We start from the raw sequence: 20,857 nt of genomic DNA, 5'->3' as shown, positions 1-20,857 counted from the left end.
CCCATGAAATTCAGCCCAGGGGTTCCTCTTACCCAGGAGTCAGCAACCTTTTTCAGCCGTGGGCCGGTCCACGTCCCTCAGACCATGTGGTGGGCCGGACTATATTTTGAAGGGAAAAAATGAACGACTTCCTATGCCCCACAAATAACCCAGAGATGCATTTTAAATAAAGGCACACATTCTGCTCATGTAAAAACACGCTGATTCCTGGACTGTCCACGGGCCAGGTTGAGAAGGCGATTGGGCCGGATCCGGCCCCTGGGCCTCAGGTTGCCTACCCTTGCTCTTACCCATCGAGAGCCCCTTCTGCCTAGGCTAGTTCAGCACCACCACCAGCGATTCCGCAGGATGTTTGAAGGCAAACTAAGGGCGTGCGCACCTTGTCTGGGGAAGCGGGCAGCCTCAGAAGTTTCAGGAGACCAGCCGGTCCCAGAATCAAAGAATTGGAAGGGATCCTAAGGGTCATCTAGTCCAACCCTCTGCAATGCAGGAATATTTTTCACCAACATGGGGGCTCGAACCCACATGACCCTGAGGTCAGGAGTCTCGTGCTCTACCGACTGAGCTATTTTCTTGCCGCTTTGCTCTTCCTTACAGTAAGCCTTGGGGTTTGGACCGCAAAAGTCCCTCACTGCTATTGCTATGGCATTGGGAATATTTCATTCCGTAGGCTTGAACAGAAGGGTGAGGAGTGGGCTTCCTAATGTTAGCTCACACTGCCTCTCAACTGAGTTGCATTGCTGGTTCCTAAGCAACCTAGATAGCAGCTGAGCGACTGGGCACTTCATATATTTTTCCTTTATGGATTCCATCAGTTGTTCTTGGTTTATTCTTCCTCTCTCTACATTTATACCCCACCTCCCCTCCAAGAGCTCTAGGCGGCGTTCATGGTTCTTCTCCATCCCAATAGCTCAGTTGGTAGAGCATGAGACTCTGAATCTAAGGGCTGTGGGTTCGAGTCCCACACTGGGCAAAAAGATCCTTGCCTGGAAGATGATGATGATGATAATAATAATAATAATAATAATAATAATTTATTTGTACCCCGCCCATCTGGCTGGGTTTCCCCAGCTACTCTGGACGGCTTCCAACAAAGATTAAAAATACATTAAAATGTCACACATTAAAAACTTCCCTGAACAGGGCTGCCTTCAGATGTCTTCTCAGTGTCAGGTAGTTGTTTATTTCTTTGATATCTGGTGGGAGGGCGTTCCACAGGCCTGGCGCCACTACCGAGAAGGCCCTCTGCCTGGTTCCCTGTAGCTTTGCTTCTCGCAATGAGATAAAGTCCCTACCAGAGTGGAATGGCAAATTAAACTGTTGGACTATGCCGAAATGGCAAAATTGACCGGAAAGCTCAGGAACCAAGAAGACCAAAACTTCAACAAAGAATGGGGGGAAAGTATAAGTTATCTTGGAGACCATTGTAAGCACATGGAAACACTAGCAGGGTTGCAATGACACTTGTAATGTAGTAAGAACTATGGAGATAACGGAGTTGTATAAAAGATGGTGTCAGGGAACTGCCACCGGAGCCTAGAGTGGAGGTAAGGCTCCCTAACGATGCAGGAGAAGGGACCAGCAGGGAGAGAGAGCAAACTTCCTTTGAGGAAGGAAATAGGAGGGACACCCGGAAGCAAGGGGAGACTGCGGAGAGAGGGCTCCGAGACTCTTCCACAGAGAGCAGCAGGGAGAGCCCAGGACCTCCGTTGGGCACGCCCACTCTGCGCAGGAGACTTCCGCGCAGAGAGGCTAGGCGGAGACTTGGGGTCAAAGAGTTTTTATGTTGGAAGAAGTTCAGAAAACGCCCACTGACGGATTCTGCCAGCGACTGACACAGCCATGGAGAAAGGGCTGTCCAGCCAGGGAAAGGTTTAGCCAGGCAACGTTGCCTAGAGCTGCAGCTCCGTTTACACACAAGCAACCCCTATTCCCTTTACAGATGGATTATTGAAAAAGATGCAGTAGAGAAGGTTTGATGACGGGACCTATGGAGGGGAAATTCAGAGATTCAGAGGAATCTTTTAATAGTAAAGGTAAAGGGACCCCTGACCATTAGGTCCAGTCGTGACTGTCTCTGGGGTTGCGGCGCTCATCTCGCTTTATTGGCCGAGGGAGCCGGCGTACAGCTTCCGGGTCATGTGGCCAGCATGACTAAGCCACTTCTGGCGAACCAGAGCAGCACAAGGAAACGCCGTTTACCTTCCCGCCGGAGTGGTACCTATTTATCTACTTGCACTTTGACGTACTTTTGAACTGCTAGGTTGGCAGGAGCAGGGACCGAGCAACGGGAGCTCACCCCATCGTGGGGATTCGAACCGCCGACCTTCTGATCGGCAAGTCCTAGGCTCTGTGGTTTAGACCACAGAGCCACCCATGTCCCTTTTAATAGTGGGAGTATGTTATATTTTTATAATTTTGTACTTGTAAAATAAATAAAAATATTTCACACAAAAAAGATCTCTGCTTGACTCTAGAGCTCTAGGATTCCTCAGAACAACCCTGCAAGAGTGTGGGGAACCTCAGGCCTGGATGTGGCCCTCTAAGTCACTCTGTCCGGCCCTCAGACTCTGCCCAGCATGCACTGGCCCTGCCTGAGTGTTTTTGCCTTGAAGTCTGGCAATGCACCTTGCTTGCCTGAATGCAGGCTGGAGAAAAACGGTGTGTGAGTCTGCACAGAAACCGGCTTAGCATCCGCTCAGCCCAAACCCAAATATCTGTGCCACTGCCATTGCCAAGAAACTTCTGTGCTAAGATGAGAGGGAAATAGCTTTTAACTCTCTGGCAAAGGTCCAAGTGGCCAACAGGTCCCCAGAACGATATTTCTCCTTCAGCAAAGGAAATCCTGTTTTTCACGGGCTGAGATGGGATTGTTTTGACACGTGAACCGGTGAGAATGTAAGCCAGACGTCTGCTTGGAGTTAAAGCATGATGGATCTGTCGAGAGACCAAAAGGAAACCTCTGTTACTGTGTAAAGCAAGAAGACGTCTGCGGCTTAGAGACGAGGGCATGCTAAAAGCTGTTGCTGCAGGAGTGCAGGAAAAAGAATGGGAAGGTTTATAGTAGAAAACCAAATTTAGGGGGCACCCCCTCCAATTTTGCATTCTTAACCGGCTTCTTCCTTTTTAGAGTTTTTATGTTTTGTTTATTTCTTTAAAAGCATTTCTAAACTGCTCAATTAAAACAAAAAAGTAAGTGGCAAACCAAAATACAGTGGAACCTTGGTTGTCGAATGCTTTGGAAGTCGAACGTTTTGGCTTTTGAACACCAACAGCCCAGAAGTGAATGCTTCCATTTTCGAACACGCCTAGGAAGTCAAACGGCTTCTGAGGCGTGTTTCTCCATTTTTTCAATGGATTTTGCCGACCGGCAATTGCGCCTTGCTTGTTGAATGTTTCAAACGGTCTTCCAGAATGGATTACGTTCGACAACCGAGGTTCCACTGTAAGCAAAACAACAACCCAGTACTGTGGAAACAGGAATCATAACAGGGTCGAATCTCATAGGTCAGGGAAATTTTGTGCAAAAAAAAAAAAAGTGCTTTTGCAAGACATCTGAAGCAACTGATGGGTGAAGCTTCACATATACTGTATTTACTTGAGTCTAATGCACCATCAAATCTAATACAGTGGTACCTCGGGTTACATACGCTTCAGGTTACATATCCTTCAGGTTACAGACTCCGCTAACCCAGAAATAGTGTTTCAGGTTAAGAACTTTGCTTCAGGATGAGAACAGAAATCGTGCTCCAGCGGCACGGCAGCAGCAGGAGGCCCCATTAGCTAAAGTGGTGCTTCAGGTTAAGAACAGTTTCAGGTTAAGAATGGACCTCTGGAACAAATTAAGTACTTAACCAGAGGTATACCACTGTATGCACCTTAATTTTCACAATGTCATTCCGCCCCCCCCCCAAAGGTGCACAATAGATTCGAGTAAGTAGTGCTGTGGTCTAAACCACAGAGCCTGGGACTTGCCAATCAGAAGGTTGGCGGTTTGAAACCCTGCGACAGGGTGAGCTCTCATTGCTCGGTCCCTGCTCCTGCCAACCTAGCTGTTTGAAAGCACGTCAAAGTGCAAGTAGATAAATAGGTACCGCTCCAGCGGGAAGGTAAACAGTGTTTCCGTGTGCTGCTCTGGTTCGCCAGAAGCGGCTTAGTCATGCTGGCCACATGACCCGGAAGCTGTACGACGACTCCCTCGGCCAATAAAGTGAGATGAGTGACGCAACCCCAGAGTCAGCCACGAATGGACCTAATGGTCAGGGGTCCCTTTACCTTTACGTTCAATGCACCATCGAATCTAATACTCACCTTAATTTTCACAACGTAATTTCCCCCCAAAGGTGCACATTAGATTTGAGTAAGTGGTGCTGTGGTCTAAAGCACAGAGTCTAGGGCTTGCAAATCAAAAGGTCAGCGGTTCAAATCCCCGCGACGGGGTGAGCTCCCGTTGCTCGGTCCCTGCTCCTGCCCACCTAGCAGTTCAAAAGCACGTCAAAGTGCAAGTAGATAAATAGGTACCGCTCCGGCGGGAAGGTAAATGGTGTTCCCGTGAGCTGCTCTGGTTCACCAGAAGTGGCTTAGTCATGCTGGCCACATATGACCCAAAAGCTGTGTGCAGACAAACACTGGTTCCCTCGGCCAGTAAAGTGAGATGAGCACTGCAACCCCAGAGTTGTCCGCGACTGGACCTAACGGTCAGAGGTCCCTTTACCTTTAAATGTACTGTAATAGAGCAGGGCCAGCCCAAGACATTTGGGCATCTGAGGGGAGCCACAAAATGGTGCTGCGCCCCCAGCAGCCAGGGATGAAGGGGCAAGTGAAGATTTACAAGAGAGGGAGGAGATCAGAAGTGTCTTCTATTCACCGAGGCTGCTGTAGAATCGGTGAAATATACTCCGAGTTGAGTGTGGATTTCATGCTCTTTATTCAGCTCATAGTAGTGAGGAATGGAAGTTCCCCCGAAATGTTTGCTTTATATACGTTATTTACACAATGGGCCCCACGTGATTGGCTAATTCTGGGATTCTCCTGTAGGCCAATCAGGTTGTGGATTCACTTCCACCTGGTGTTGGATTGGGTGGCTCCTGCGGACCAATCAGACTGCTGCATTCTGAATCCTATTGTTCTCTGACCAATCAGACTGCTGCATTCTAAATCCTATTGTTCTTGGACCAATCAGACAGCTGCATTTTGGATCCAATTCAACTCAGTACATAACAATCGGCAAGCAGGATGCCCGCCGAGGAGACGGCAGATCCGGCCTCCAAGGACCACCCTGTAATTCTTGCTGCCACTGCATCTTTTTGGGTCACCGCTGAATAATGTGATATGTTGCAGTGCTTGGAATGACCCAGTCCGGTTTCCCAAAGTTCACGCCATTAGTTCAAAAATCTCCGAACTGCACCTGAAAATGGTTCCCACAATTGCTGTGTGAACTGCTGTGTGTTTGGGTGCCACTCACCTTGAGTGGAGTTGCGACAGATAAGAGTAAGGAACCTCCAGAGTCCCAGGCTATCCCTATATCTTTATCTGTATGCTGACTTCTCTTTATCTATCTCTTTGTTGTTTAGACTGATAGGACTTAGGTTGCATCCCATTTACAGCTTCCTCCTCTTCAAACTTCTCTTCTGGATCTCAAGATGAGACGTTATCTTTGAACTGTCCTCTGAGAGAACGAAGGAGCCAGGATGGCTGCCTTGTTCTTCTCTAGACGAGTTAGACTAGAATAAGAAACCTCTTTTATATCCTAGAAATGTATTTCCTACAATAAACAACTTAATTACCTACAAGCATCTGTGTGTGTTTGCGATAACAAACAGGTGAAGTCTACTCTTTTAAGCAGATGTACCAGCCAAATGCGCGGTGGCACTGTGGTCTAAACCACAAAGCCTAGGACTTGCCAATCAGAAGGTCAGTGGTTCGAATCCCCTCCATGGGGTGAGCTCCCATTGCTCAGTCCCTGCACCTGCCAACCTAGCAGTTCGAAAGCACGTCAAAGTGCAAGTAGATAAATAGGTACCGCTCCAGCGGGAAGGTAAACGGCATTTCCGTGTGCTGCTCTGGTTTGCCAGAAGCGGCTCAGTCATGCTGGCCATATGACCCGGAAGCTGTACGCCGGCTCCCTCGGCCAATAAAACAAGATGTGCGCCACAACCCCAGAGTTGGCCACGACTGGACCTATTGGTCAGGGGTCCCTTTACCTTTACCAGCTAAACGCTGCACACTTTGAACACCAATAATGGGAACCAATAGGTAATTGAGTCAGTCATCCCAATATGAACTGAATGCACAGTAAATTAAGTTCATTTGGGAGTAAAACGTTGAACAATTTCTAATTCAGCTTCAACTTCAAAATCCTCTCCCTACAACAGTTGCCTCATCAATGGTGGGAAGGGCACCTACTGCTATGTCCATTCACGGAGAGAGAAGCCTGTGATTCTCTCCTCTGTTCTGAACGGTGGGTGTTCAGTTCTGGCATCCAGTGAAAAGTGTGGCCAGTGAAAAGTGTGGCTTGTACTCAGTGCAGGAGAGACAGAGGCCTCAGCTACATTAGGCATGTTGCAATGCTATAACCGCGTTATAAACATGCAACACCAGATGGCGCTGTGGAGAACAAAACTTTTTCTATGCGATTTTACATAGAACTTTTTTTAATCTTTTGTTACAACAATTTAATTTATAACTTATTTATAGTGGGTTTTTCCTGTGTGTAGATCCAGCCAGAGTCAGTGCAAGCAGGAACTGAGCAGGAAAAGCAAACCATCTTTTATGCACTGCGAGTTTTGGATGGGCTATTTACCGAGAACTTTTGTGGTTGCCCTAGGAGTTCCTGGAGGGTATATTGTCACTTGTGGGCACTGTGTTGGTGACCCCTGTAACTGAAGTCTTCCCCAGGATCCTGGTTTTTCCCCCCTGCTAAATTGAAAGAATGGTATATCTAAAGAGGAAGAAAGCATCGCACATGGTTACTTACATCTTAGAAGAGAAGAATGGCTAAACTAATCGTTTATCAGAACAAGAGATAAAAAGCAAGGCCAAGACAAGATAGTGGTTAGCTTATCTTGACTATTGTGATTTCAAAATCACAACATGGTTTTAGAAGGTTATGACAAGAGGTTATGCCAGCTGCTGGGGCAGGGGCAAAACTAGGCTTTATTTTACCTGGGTCAAAGACACAGTTTGTCACCCACACACCCCACGTGCTTTTGCATACACTAAGGTTGTCATGGTCTCAGACATCTGGGCTAGATCTAGACACATCAGAGAAGCGTTTCATCGAAACGCGCTGCAAACTTTGTATGAGAAATCAGGTTGGTAAAACAGGACTCCACCGCATCATCTTGTGTCACAGGGTTAGAATGCATAAACAACACATATAAAGCGCTTTTTATTTGCCAACGTAGCTGAATCTCTTAGTTAGCTGCCGTGAGAACAGGATCCTGGACCAGATGTGCCACTGGCCTGATCCAGCAGGCTAGTCTTATGTTCTGAAGCTACAAAATGAACTAGAGGCTTTTATCGTCCGGGCGCTTCTAGGGTCTGAGGTCTTCTACACCAGGGGTCAACAAAACAGAGAGACTAGTGCATGCGCATAAAGGTAAAGGTAAAGGGACCCCTGACCATTAGGCCCAGTCGTGGCCAACTCTGGGGTTGCGGCGCTCATCTCGCTTTACTGGCCGAGGGAGCCGGCGTACAGCTTCCGGGTCATGTGGCCAGCATGACTAAGTTGCTTCTGGCGAACCAGAGCAGCGCACGGAAACGCCGTTTACCTTCCCACCGGAGCGGTACCTATTTATCTACTTGCACTTTGACGTGCTTTCGAACTGCTAGGTTGGCAGGAGCAGGGGCTGAGCAATGGGAGCTCACCCCGTTGCGGGGATTCGAACCGCCAACCTTCTGATCGGCAAGTCCTAGGCTCTGTGGTTTAACCCACAGCGCCACCCATGTTCCTTGTGCATGGACGTAGCCCCCCCCATATAAATCTGAGGTTCTGCACCCCCAACAAAAGCCTCACCCCCTCCCCCAAATCCTGGCTACGCCTATGGACTAGTGGTCTGCTTCGCTATAAGACAGCTCTTTCCTGCGTTCCTATAGCAACTTTTTTAAAATTAAAAAAACACCCATAACTCTTCCCTTCCCATTTATTGTCCCCATTTGACTTTATTGATGGGATGGGCCACGTTCCCAGCCCGGCTTTGCGCACCCTCTACTGGGATGGAGGGAGAGGCTGGGAGAGGAGGGTAAAGCCCAAGACATCAGGTAAAGGAGTAAGGCAGCGGTTCTCAACCTTTGGGTCCCCAGATGTTGTTCGACTACAACTCCCATCATCCCTGAGCTCTGGCCTTGCTAGCTAGGGGTGATGGGGGTTGTAGTTCAACAACATCTGGGGACCCACAGGTTGAGAAAGGCTGGAGTAAGGTCTTAGGCAGCCATAGGCAAACTCCGGCCCTCCAGATTTTTGGGACTACAATTCCCATCATCCCTGACCACCGGTCCTGCTAGCTAGGAATGATGGGAATTGTAGTCCCAAACATCTGGAGGGCCAGGATTCGCCTATGCCTGGTCTTAGGGACCCAGATGGTCTTAGCACCCCACCCCTCGGCGTCTAAGGGTCTCCGCTGACCCCTCGCTCTCCCCCTTAGACGGTTCTTTTCCCCCGCGGGGGCGTTGCCCCCTGGCGCCCGGCCCCTTCCCGGGGGAAGCAGCTACAGGAGCCGCCTCCCTCCCCCTTTGAGCCCGCGGCAGCGCCAGCCTTTGTTCGGGGCGGAGGAAGGCGGACGCGCGGCGTTGCGCTCGCCTCGTCGGGGAGGCTCCGCCGGCCAGGATGGCGCTCTTGCTGCGCCCTGCCGCGCCCGCGCGCCCGCTGCTGTCTCCCCCGCTGCCCGAGCGTCTGCCGGGCGCCAACGGCACCCAGGCGAAGAGCCGCCCGCACGGCTGCGACAACGGGGCGCTGCTGGACCGCTTCGGGGTGCTGGTGCAGGCGCTGCTGGCCGTGGTGGCCTTCAGCACCCTCATGCGTAAGTGGAGCCATTGCCTGCCTGCCTTACACCTCCCTCTGACCCTTTCTCCTTTTACCTTTTCCTCCCCTCTTTTCCTGCAAAAGACTCAGTGTCTTAGGTTCGAATCCCTCGCTGGGCAAAAAGGTTCCTGCTTTGCGCGGGGCTAGACTAGATGTTCCCCTCCAATTCTACCGTTCTACGATACTGTCGTTTCCTCCTTTCCCCCTTTCTTCATTCTCCCTTTCCTCTTCTCTCCTCCTTTTCTGTTCCTCTGTTCTCTTTTTTTTTTAAATAAATATTTATTGAGATTTTACAAAACAAAAGATTCATCATTTCAAAATGTATCATTTCCATACATGAAGTTCATATAGAAAACAAATACAACAAAAAAACAAAAATATATAGCAGAAAAAAAGAAAAATAGGGAAAAAAAGGAAAAATAAAAAAACCCTTTTTCTTAAATTTATAAAGTTCCATACCCCTCTGTCTTGACCTCTTCACATCCCCCTTTTTTGTGTTCCTCTTTATTCCGAATCCAATTCAGCAAATTCAAAACCTTATTTAAACCATACTTAATTTTGCATTCTTCTAATTATTATGTCCCGATTTTCCATTATTTTAATCCATATCTCATCTTATATACTATGACATAATAATGTTCTGTTCATAACCCCCTATCCTTTTTAACATTCTTCTTTTAATTCACCTTTAACCAAATCACACAAACCCTGTTACCTTCACTTCCCACATCATATTAACACTCCAAGATTTTACAATATTTCTGTAAATAGTCCTTAAACTTTTTCCAGTCCTGTTCAATCAAATCTTCTCCCTGATCACGGATTCTGCCAGTCATTTCAGCCATCTCCATGTAGTCGATCACTTGCGTCTGCCATTCCTCCACGGTGGGTAGATCTTGTGTCTTCCAGTACTTGGCAAGAAGTATTCTTGCTGCTGTTGTTGCATACATGAAAAATGTTCTATCTTTCTTTGGCACCCATTGGCCAACTATGCCCAAAAGAACTGTTCCTCTGTTCTCTACCCTCTGTGTTCTCCACCTTTTATTTTAATTTGTTTTTATTAAAGGATTTCCATAGTTACCAAGGGTACCTGCAACGTCTCTGTTTTCAATTTATAGAGTCCTATCTGCGGGTCAGTTTGGTTGCATTTGGTGTGAGACACTGGTGTCATAGATATTGTGAGGTTTGTTGTTGTTTAGTCGTTTAGTCATGTCCGACTCTTTGTGACCCCATGGACCAGAGCATGCCAGGCACTCCTGTCTTCCAGTGCCTCCCGCAGTTTGGTCAAACTCATGCTGGTAGCTTCCTGAACACTGTCCAACAATCTCGTCCTCTGTTGTCCCCTTCTCCTTGTGCCCTCAATCTTTCTCAACATCAGGGTCTTTTCCAGGGAGTCTTCTCTTCTCATGAGGTGGCCAAAGTATTGGAGCCTCAGCTTCACGATCTGTCCTTCCAGGGAGCACTCAGGGCTGATTTCCTTAAGAATGGAGAGGTTTGATCTTCTTGCAGTCCATGGGACTCTCAAGAGTCTCCTCCAGCACCATAATTCAAAAGCATCAATTCTTCGGCGATCAGCCTTCTTGATGGTCCAGCTCTCACTTCCATACATCACTACTGGGAAAACCATAGCTTTTACTATACGGACCTTTGTTGGCAAGGTGATGTCTCTACTTTTTAAGATGCTGTCTAGGTTAATCATTGGTTTAGAGAATCTGGGAGAAAGAAGGCAAGTAATGATCTTTCATTCTTTGGCTTAGTAGATGTGCGGAAACAAACAAACAAACAGACAAATGAAAAACCTATCCTCGCAACACTGACACAAAAACTCCAGTTTTTATTTGTTTGTTCCTCTCCCTCTCTTTTTTCCTTCCTTCTCTGTGGTTTTTTTTTTCTTTCTGTTCCTCTTCCCATCTTTTTCTTCTGCTTTCCCCCTCACCTGTCCTGCAAAGGTAGTTAGTTTGTCCAGGGACAGTGTTGCCGGAATCCCAACCTCCCAACAGCAAGGCTCTACAGATCCTTGCGAAAGGACACTTTCGGTGGAGAAGATGCTGCAAAAGGCACAAGTTGGATGCACCGAAATACCATATGCTTGAGATGCATCTCCGACACCTGGCCATTCAACCTACCTTCCTTGAAGTGGTCTCCTCTTGCCCTCATCCTTTATCCCTCCTCAGAGTGACCCTTTGCAATCCACCTGCCTGCTGCCCCATCCTCCGGCCATCTTGCACCTCTGACTCCGAAACAGGTTCCCTACCCCGCTAAATATCAGTCAGATGAAATCATTAAAAACCTTACAATCAATCAAAAAAGTGCTCTTAGTTAATCTAGCAGTCAGTGGGGTTTTTCAAAGAAAAGTGCTGGTAATTCCTTTCTTGATCGGAGTGTTGTCGGTGGCAACACAAAATGATTGCCGTTGCCTCAAAAAAAAAAAGAGGTGATGGTACTTCCGAACAAAAAGCAGTGTGTGTGTTATTATCTTTAATGCAAGTATTTAGAAAAGCTGCACCTAGAATTATAGAAATGTTGAGTTGGAAGGGACCCCGAGGGTCATCTAGTCCAACCCCCTGCGATTCAGGACTCTCAACTAAAGCATCCATGGCAGATGGCCACCCAAAAGGTTCAAGGAAAGAGAGTCCACCACCTCTCAAGAGAGACGGTTCCACTCTTGAACCACTCTTACTGTCAGAAAACTCTTCCTGATATTGAGTCGGAATCTCCTTTCTTATAACTTGAAGCCATTGGTTCAGGTCCTACCCTCCGGAGCAAGAGAAAACAAGCTTGCTCCATCTTCCATGTGACAGCCCTTGAGATATTTGAAGATGGCTCTCATATCTCCTCTCAAGTTTCCTCTTATCCAGTCTAAACACACCCAGTTCCCTCAACCGTTCCTCTTAAGTCTTGGTTGCCTTCCTCTGAACACTTGTCAATATCCTTCTTAAATTGTGGCGCCCAGAACTGGACACAGTATTCCAGATCTATTTGGCCTGCCTTGTTGAGGAGTTGAGGTTAGACTGATGAAGGACTGATGGGCTTGAAGTTTGATGTTGCATCTTAGTCTGACTGAATATTAGGGTGCCTTAATTTTGTCCTAATGGGCTTTGCCCTGACTTTGTTATTATTAATTTATGTGACTTTATTAGTCACTTATCAGAAAAAGAAAAATCTCCAAATGGTTTATGTACCCTTGGCCTTCTAAAGGGTAATCTTAGCATGTAGTGACATCTCTTGGGCCTGTCCCAACTTCTCCCCAGACATGAAAGTTACTTCTTTGCGCTTCTGTTTTAATGACTGAGGGCCATGGTGGAATCTTCTGGGGGTATCACATATTCAGGCCTGTCAAGAGGTCTAGAAACCTAGCGTCTGTTTAAGGCTTGGACTTGTAAGTAGCAAGAGCTGTTGCTGTTTTAAGGGGCCAAAAGTGAGTAGATAAGTTGCTCTCAAGGGACGTGGGTGGCGTTGTGGGTTAAACCACAGAGCCTACGACTTGGCGACCAGAAGGTCGGCGGTTCAAATCCCTGCGACCGGGTGAGCTCCTGTTGCTCGGTCCCTGCTCCTGCCAACCTAGCAGTTCGAAAGCACGACAAGGTGCAAGTAGATAACTAGGTACCGCTCTACCGGGCAGGTAAACAGTGTTTCCGTGCACTGGCTCTGGTTCACCAGAAGCGGCTTAGTCATGCTGGCCACATGACCCGGAAGCTGTACGCCGGCTCCCTCGGCCAGTAAAGCGAGATGAGCGCTGCAACCCCAGAGTCGGTCACAACTGGACCTAATGGTCAGGGGTCCTTTTACCTTTTAAGTTGCTCTCACAGCTAGTGCATGCATGCATCCTAAACCTGGATCGTAAACTTTGCCTATTATCTGAGCGTCCTAAACATTTCCCCCCACCCAGCACCCCCTGGGTTTTGCTCTTTCGCCAGATGCACCAAGTGCATCCTAGCTGTTTGTCTTGCCATGTGTTGCTCCCGAGACTCCGCCACGCAGCTGCTGAGTCGGTTGCCTTGCATTGTTCTACAAAACTCAGCCATCTGGATGAGTGGCGTTGGTGAAGCTAAGAATGCAAAGAGGGGAGGGGGCTAGCTCATCGGCTGAGTGGGCCAGGGCCCTGCGGGCAAGTCCTGTGTCTGCATATGTCCCTGACGGAGGGCTCTGTTTTGAGCTGGAGATGTGGATAAGCACAGAAATCCAAATCTTGCATGTGTTTTCCTTTTGTGCATTCCGCAGTCAGAGGCATTAAGAGCTTCTGAGTACCAATTGCTGGAAACCACAAAAAAAGGAGAGTGCTGTTGTATTTTTTTAAAAAAACTTTTATTGATAAATGCAATACTTACAAACACAAACCAGAACATTAAACAAACTTATTATGTTGTTGTTTAGTTGTGTAGTCGTGTCCGACTCTTCGTGACCCCATGGACCAGAGCACGCCAGGCACTCCTGTCTCCCACTGCCTCCTGCAGTTTGCTCAAACTCATGCTGGTAGCTTCGAGAACACTGTCCAACCATCTCGTCCTCTGTCGTCCCCTTCTCCTTGTGCCCTCCATCTTTCCCAACATCAGGGTCTTTTCCAGGGAGTCTTCTCTTCTCATGAGGTGGCCAAAGTATTGGAGTATTTAACTGAGAATCAATCACTTTCAGTGCATCATTTGACAAAAAAGACTGTAGAGCCATCTTGTCCAAGACTTTCCATTTTGTCGACTTCACCCTTGGTCTAAGAAGACGTTTGGCACCTACCTTGTATATCTAAGTTTCTAATACTGCGTGGTGGTATTTGTAGATCTAGCTCCCTCCCTTAAGCACAATTTGTTTGGCTACCCCACCCCAGATGTTCACCAAGCCACAGAGACGAGAGGCAAGAGCATTGGAAGACCAAACCAAACTTTGGAAAAAGAAGTCATGGCTTGCTTTATCATCAGTGGGACAACTTGTAGTTAATTTGTTAAACTGCAGTTTAGTGTTAATGCACTAAGTAGGCACTGCAGAGTGAACAGTCCTGTTCTACGTGGACTTGTAAATTTGGGTTTGAAATTTCACCTCGGTGGGTGAAGCTGAAGCGGAAACAAAGTGCTGCCGTCTCAGAGTTGCGACTGAAATGAATTTAAATGGTTCACAGAAGGACACTGGGTCCCAGGGAGAATAGGAAAGTACACATACGGCCTCTCCAGATGTCCTTTTTATTGAACATTCATCATGATTTGTGCTCATGATGTTATGTGGCAGTGATCTACGATACTGCTTTTAATCCCATTCGCACCTGTAGACTTTCCAAGGCGGTTGCACTGCTTTCTTCGTAATAAGTGTGCGTCCTGTCATTTCCTGCTAAAATCCTGTGACCTTTCATACCACAAATGTTCTGATTAGAGGGGGGTTTTGGTCCTGCTTTTGTTGTGCAAGAGTGCCGCTCCGTACAGAAATAATGCAGAAACCGTTGCAGAACAGCCAACAGAGGAAATATTGAGGAAACATTGCAGAACATCTAACAAAGCAGAACGATGAGTGGAGGGTCTGGTATAAATTAATCACAAATGTGGTTTAATTGCATCAGTGCTATGTTGCAGTATACACCCATCCTGTCCCCCCCCCCAAGGCAAGGAAAAACTAAGCCCAGTTGGAGTGGCCCATAGAATAAGGCTAAATAAAACTAAAGGTTTTTTAAAACTTTGCAAGGAAACCATCATTCTGCCATTCCTCTGAAAGGAGAGCAGGGCAGAACTAAGGACTGGACCTGGTACAAGGATGCTTCCTCTGTTCCTACAAGAACCTGCAAGGAAAATAGTAGTAATAATAACAACAACAACAACAACAACAACAACAACCTTCAAAGATCATTAGAGTTGTCATCCAGCAACATCCTGATTTAAGTTTTTCAGAACCCTCTCAAACGTACACAAGAAATACCGTATTTTTGGCTCTATAAGACTCACTTTTTCCCTCCTAAAAAGTAAGGGGAAATGTGTGTGCGTCTTATGGAGCGAATGCAGGCTGCGCAGCTATCCCAGAAGCCAGAACGGCAAGAGGGATTGCTGCTTTCACTGCCTAGCGATCCCTCTTGCTGTTCTGGCTTCTGAGATTCAGAATATTTTTCTTCTTGTTTTCCTCCTCCAAACACTAGATGTGTCTTGTGGTCTGGTGCGTCTTATAGAGCGAAAAATACGGTACCCCTTGTCATCTGAAACCATCAAATTTCAAGTGTGTGTGTTGTCCTCACTCTGCCCTCCGTTGAAGATGCTGATTGCACAGCGGCATCCCAGAATTGCTTTGATGTGCATCTGACGCCCCCCCCAACTTTTTAGGTCAAGCAAAATGAAATGGATCCCATGGCCCCCTTAAGCCCCCATAATCTTGGCTGGCGCTCTCCAGTGCAGAGCCATCTCTGAATTAATGCCCTATTAAGCAGTTAATTATTTCTCTCTCATACTCCCTTTTATCTTTTAATGCAGCCGTTTTACTGCCTGTGATAATTACACCGTCTCTGATAACTCTCTTAAATCTAATGAGGCCTGACAAGACCTGCTCAACAAGGCTGCACATCATTAACTCTCCTCCTTTCAAAGTTGTCATCTTATCACCCTCAACAACTGTATTTTGTGTCATTTTCCAGTAAGAGAGGATCTGTGTTTGTGTGTATGTTATCCTCGGATCTCCTGGCTAGCTAAGAACCAGGTTCATCACTTCTCAGGCTGATCAAACTTCCTCACCCTGATTTGCTAGCAGAATGCTGCTTAGTGAAACCAGCTTCCTGTGGCTTCTGCCATAAAACTGAATGGGTTCCCATTTAGTTCTGTGGGAGGAAGTTAAAAGGAACCAAAAGCCAGTGCAGTTGCAATGAGACCCAAAGAATCCCTACATAAGAAGAACCTGATGAAAAATCTGTTCTTTCCCTATGGTCACATGTACATCGGATACACAGCATTTTTTGCTGTCTTTGACACAGTCAACACATTCATGCATACAACACATTCATACATTCTCTTGCATGTGCACACATGTGCCAGACATGCGGGGCTGGTCTAACTCATGATGAGAGAGGCACTGCATCATGCCAAAGGATTTGTACTCTACTCAGTAGGGCTGGGCGATATCTGGTTTTCAGCATCACGATATACTGATAAAGGTAAAGGTAAAGGGACCCCTGACCATTAGGTCCAGTCGTGGCCGACTCTGGGGTTGTGGCGCTCATCTCGCTTTATTGGCTGAGGGAGCCGGCGTACAGCTTCCGTGCCATGTGGCCAGCATGACTAAGCCACTTCTGGCAAACCAGAGCAGAGCACAGAAACGCCGTTTACCTTCCTGCTGGAGCGGTACCTATTTATCTACTTGCACTTTGACGTGCTTTCGAACTGCTAGGTTGGCAGGAGCTGGGACCGAGCAACGGGAGCTCATCCAGTCGCGGGGATTCGAACTGCCGACCTTCTGATCGGCAAGTCCTAGGCTCTGTGGTTTAACCCACAGCATAAATACAAATAAATACAACCCAGGTGGTTAAGAAAGCCCAACAGAGACTCCATCTCCTCAGAGTATTGCGGAAGAACAATGTCAATCAACATTTGATGATCTCTTTCTACCGGTCCACAATAGAAACTGTCCTTTCATACTGCATCACGGTGTGGTACGCTGGTTTGACATCAACTGATAGGAAGAGCCTACAGAGGGTGGTGAATACAGCACAAGATATTATGGGCTGTCCCGTGAATCCACTGGATGAAATAGTGGAAGAATGTTGCCTCAGGAGAGTGAGGAAAATTCTCAGGGATGAGTCACACCCTGGCCGGCACTTTCTTGATCTCTGCCCTCGGGCAGAAGATATAGAAGCCTGATTAGTCGCACCAACAGGGTAAAGAACAGCTTCTATCCGTGGGCTGTTAGGCTGCTGAATGAAAAGATAACAACAGGGCAACTGACTTTCGGGTTTGGTGGGTGTGCGTCAGTAAACGAGGGGAATTAAGACTAAGAGAGCTGAGTGGGGGGTGCTCGAGTAATCTCACTGCATATAAGTTGTACAAGTGACAATAAAGTATTTCAAATATTTCAAATTTCAAGTATCACCATGTCTGAAATAAGGACGCAGCTGTGTAGAGGTATTTCCCACATTGTGCTTTCGCATAGCACACAAACACACCCATATCACGATTCGTGATATATTGCCAGGTCAAAAAGTATGTCATCAATATGACGATAAGGACTTCAAACCAGTTTTGGACAATACATTGATATATTGCCGAGCCCGGCTACTTGGGTGCAACTCCATTGGAGCTGGAGGTTTGACAAGAATAAGCATAGCTGAGACAAGTGACGAGGAGGAAGGAAGGAAGAGGTGTGTGTTGGGGGACTAAATACAGATCGCAGACATCGCAGGACCAGGGTGGACCACACTCTGAGAGAAGGAAGCCACTTTCAAAATAACTTCACCTCCTCGTGGTAAAACAGAGGGGACACTTATACATGTTTGGTGGAAAAATCAAAAGCTTCTGGAACACAGTATATGATGAGCTTAAAAAAATGTTTAAGTATAACTTTATGAAAAATACAGAAGCTTTTCTACTAGGGATAACGGACACAGGTATAGCAAGAGAAGATCAGAAAATATTCCTCTATACCACAGGAGGGGCAAGGATCCTAATGGCTAAAAACTGGAAAAAAGAAACTGTGCCAACAAAAAAAAGGAATGGCAAGGCAAACTGTTAAGAGTCTATTGAACTGGCTAGATTAAGAGAGGCAATTAGAGATCACACTAGACAAGAGTTTCAAAAAGCATGGGGAAAATGCAGAGAATACCTCACAAAACAGTGCCCTAAAATACATACCTGGACTTGTTTCGATTAATGTCTGCAGGAGACTTTGTGGATATTTAAGTTATAATTTAAAAAATCTTAATAATTATTCATAAAGGAAACAGTTTATAAGAAGTAAATAAGGAGGCCAGATACAGGATAAAGGAAGTCTTTTATTTGGTTGGTTGTATTGTTGTATGTTATGCTCATTGCATGTTATGTTCATGTTTAATGAGGGTGGATTTCTGTATTGGGGGGTGGGGGGGTTTATGTTATGTTGTAAATAAAATTTCCAATATATTTTTTAAAAAAAATCAAAATAACTTCACCTCCCAACGACCAAGCTGTTTGCAGCAGGAATGTATTTGACCATTCATCAGAGACCAACAAAGGTTCCTGCAAGTGTTTAACTCATTTATACCCTTTATAGCTACCTCAGTCTATGTTGGCAGCTATTTCCAAACCATTCCAAGTATATCAAAGAGCAGAAGGGAGACAATTCGTTCATGTTTCCCACTGAAGGCAGAACTGGCAACAGGTTTTAACTACAGGGAGGTCAAGCGATTTCCCCAGGGTTAACCATCTTGGGTCTTATGGTGAGCTGGAGAGGCCGTGCTGGTTTTCATTAATTCCTCCACCTGTTTTTGCCTCTGGTATGTGGCCCCCTAGAAATTAATGCAGCCCTTGGTTCTTTGGTTGTTGTTTTTTTTTAAAAAAAACCTTTCCCCATTCCTCCTCTGTTCCGTGATCATCTGTATGGTGAACAACCAAAGGAACATTCAAGTTTTAAAGCTGAACAACCAGTTCAGTTTTGGACCAGAAGGAACAATAAAGGCTGTGATGGAGAGCAAATTTGTCCTTTATGGATGTGATCCTTGAGCCCAGATAGCCCTGAAGCAAACCTTGACCTGTTGCTGAATCATTGTTTACTGTCCTTCTGGTTGACACTAAGAACATAAGACCATACTGGATCAGTCCAGTGGCCCAGCATCCCTCTCTTGTGGTGGCCAACCAGACTCCCTGGTCCTGAATGAGGTAACTGTGCCTCTGAAGGACCAGGTGCCAGCCTGGGAGTCATTCTGGACTCACAGCTGTCCATGGAGGCGCAGGTCAATTCTGTGTCCAGGGCAGCTCCATCTGGTACGCAGGCTGAGACCCTACCTGCCTGTGCACTGTCTCGCAGGTGTGGTAGTGGTGCATGTTGTGGTTATCTCCCGCTTGGACTATTGCAATACGCTCTATGTGGGGCTACCTTTGAAGGTGACCCAGAAACTACAACTAATCCAGAATGCGGCAGCTAGACTGGTGACTGGGAGCAGCACTGAGACCACATAACACTGGTCCTGAGAGATCTGCATTGGCTCCTAGTACATTTCTGAGCACGATTCAAAGTGTTGGTGCTGACCTTTAAAGCCCTAAACAGCCTCGGCCCAGTATACCTGAAGGAGCGCCTCCACCCCCTCGTTCAGCCCGGACACTGAGGTCCAGCTCCGAGGGCCTTCTGGCAGTTCCCTCACTGCGAGAAGCCAAGTTACAGGGAACCAGGCAGAGGGCCTTCTCGGTGGTGGCGCCTGCCCTGTGGAACGCCCTCCCACCAGATGTCAAAAAAATAAACAACTACCTGGCTTTTAGAAGACATCTGAAGGCAGCCCTGTTTAGGGAAGCTTTTAACATTTGATGAATTATTGTGTTTTAATATTTTGCTGAAAGCCACCCAGAGTGCCTGGGGAAACCCAGCCAGATTATTATTATTATTATTATTATTATTATTATTATTCTACAGAACTGTCCCCCTGCCCTTTCTACAGCCATTAAAATGTTTGTCTTTCTTTAAGGAACCGATTTAAGGAAGCGAAAGGAGAGAGGCGACCCTGGAGAATATGGTGAGATCACTTTGTTTTTCCTTTAAAAAAAATAAAAAATCAGAAAAAGATCTCTGTATTACATTATGTTGTAAGTCACTCAGAGGCTTTGTTGTGTAGCGAGCGACTTAGAAAGTTCAATATATAATAACTATGCGTTCCAAACTCTTTCAAGGTTTTACGATACGTCGAAGCAAGCCATAGGCGCCCTTTTCATCCACTTTGCCAACGTCTTCCTGTCTGACCTGACTGAAGAAGACCCCTGCTCTCTGTGAGTTTGGCTTTGCATGCGAAGGGACCTGGGTGGGCGTCAGGGGCTGGAGTCAGGCTCAGGTCAGCAATAAAGCACCCTGTCGTCTGTGAAGTTTACTCTCCAACGAAACCAAACAGCCCAGGCTTAGTGGATCACCATAGCTCTTCCCAGGAGGTCTTGCCCCAATGAGGCAGCTGCAAGGTGTTATATATGAAAAATGGTCCATCAAGACTTAAGGTCTTCTGGATCCTTAATGAAATGATCTTGAACAAGTTTGGTGAAATAGGCAAGCTTTATCAAATACGCTTGCGAGCTGGTAACCTGAGCATAGCTGTCAACTTACAGATTTGAAAATAAGGGACCAGCAGCCTCAAAAATAAGGGATCAGCAGCCAAAATAAGGGATTTTCCCAGCACAGGTATGTTCAACTTCTGAGCCCCTCCGAGCCATAGGCAGAAAGCCCAGCCAGCAGCCAAATGAAGCCTCAAGTGGTGGTTCCCGGCAAAGGGGATGCAGCAAGGGAAACCACCGTCCCCTCTCCGCTGGGAAGCGCTGAGCAAAGGCGAGTCCCCAGGCAACGCGGCCAATTTGATCGGCACAAGGCATGCAAGCTCCACCCCCCAGTCGTTCTTAGACTCCTTATTGGGTGAGCAACACAGCCAAGCAACACAGTTGGAGCCTCCCAACTCCCTGGCCGGCAGGGAGGGAGGGAGAGGAGCTGCTTCCTTTGAAACCCGGGAAATTTAAGGGACATCATCAATAAGGGACAGCAGTGGGACACAGCGCTGGGATAAGGGAGTTTCCCGCCAAATAAAGGGACGGTTGACAGCTATGAACCTGCATACAGAGCAGGCACACCGAGATACAGAAACCACAGCATGTCTTGTTTGTTTTTTTAACATAATATCATCCCATTTCGCCTGCTAATCATTGTACAAATATGGTCACGAGCCCC

The 20,857-nt window shown here is 46.9% G+C and overlaps 1 protein-coding gene and 1 non-coding gene across 2 annotated transcripts in view; both read left to right on the top strand.

Moving 5' to 3' along the window:
* The first annotated feature begins 901 nt into the window (after nt 1–901).
* Nucleotides 902–976, top strand: TRNAQ-CUG (transfer RNA glutamine (anticodon CUG)). Its single transcript has one exon. It is a non-coding gene; the product is annotated as a tRNA-Gln (tRNA).
* Nucleotides 977–8,732: 7,756 nt separating this feature from the next.
* The window catches only part of LOC128422759 (store-operated calcium entry regulator STIMATE-like), a 42,880-nt gene continuing 30,755 nt past the window's right edge, over nt 8,733–20,857 (top strand). The window contains exons 1-3 of the mRNA XM_053407197.1: nt 8,733–9,024; nt 19,623–19,670; nt 19,825–19,920. Of these exons, the coding sequence (XP_053263172.1) occupies nt 8,828–9,024; nt 19,623–19,670; nt 19,825–19,920 (341 nt within the window). The 5' untranslated portion in view covers nt 8,733–8,827. The remainder of the gene's footprint in view (nt 9,025–19,622; nt 19,671–19,824; nt 19,921–20,857) is intronic.

Source organism: Podarcis raffonei, chromosome 10 (genome assembly GCF_027172205.1).
Source record: "Podarcis raffonei isolate rPodRaf1 chromosome 10, rPodRaf1.pri, whole genome shotgun sequence".
NCBI lineage: Eukaryota > Metazoa > Chordata > Lepidosauria > Squamata > Lacertidae > Podarcis > Podarcis raffonei.
This window is presented reverse-complemented; position numbering and strand designations above follow the sequence as displayed.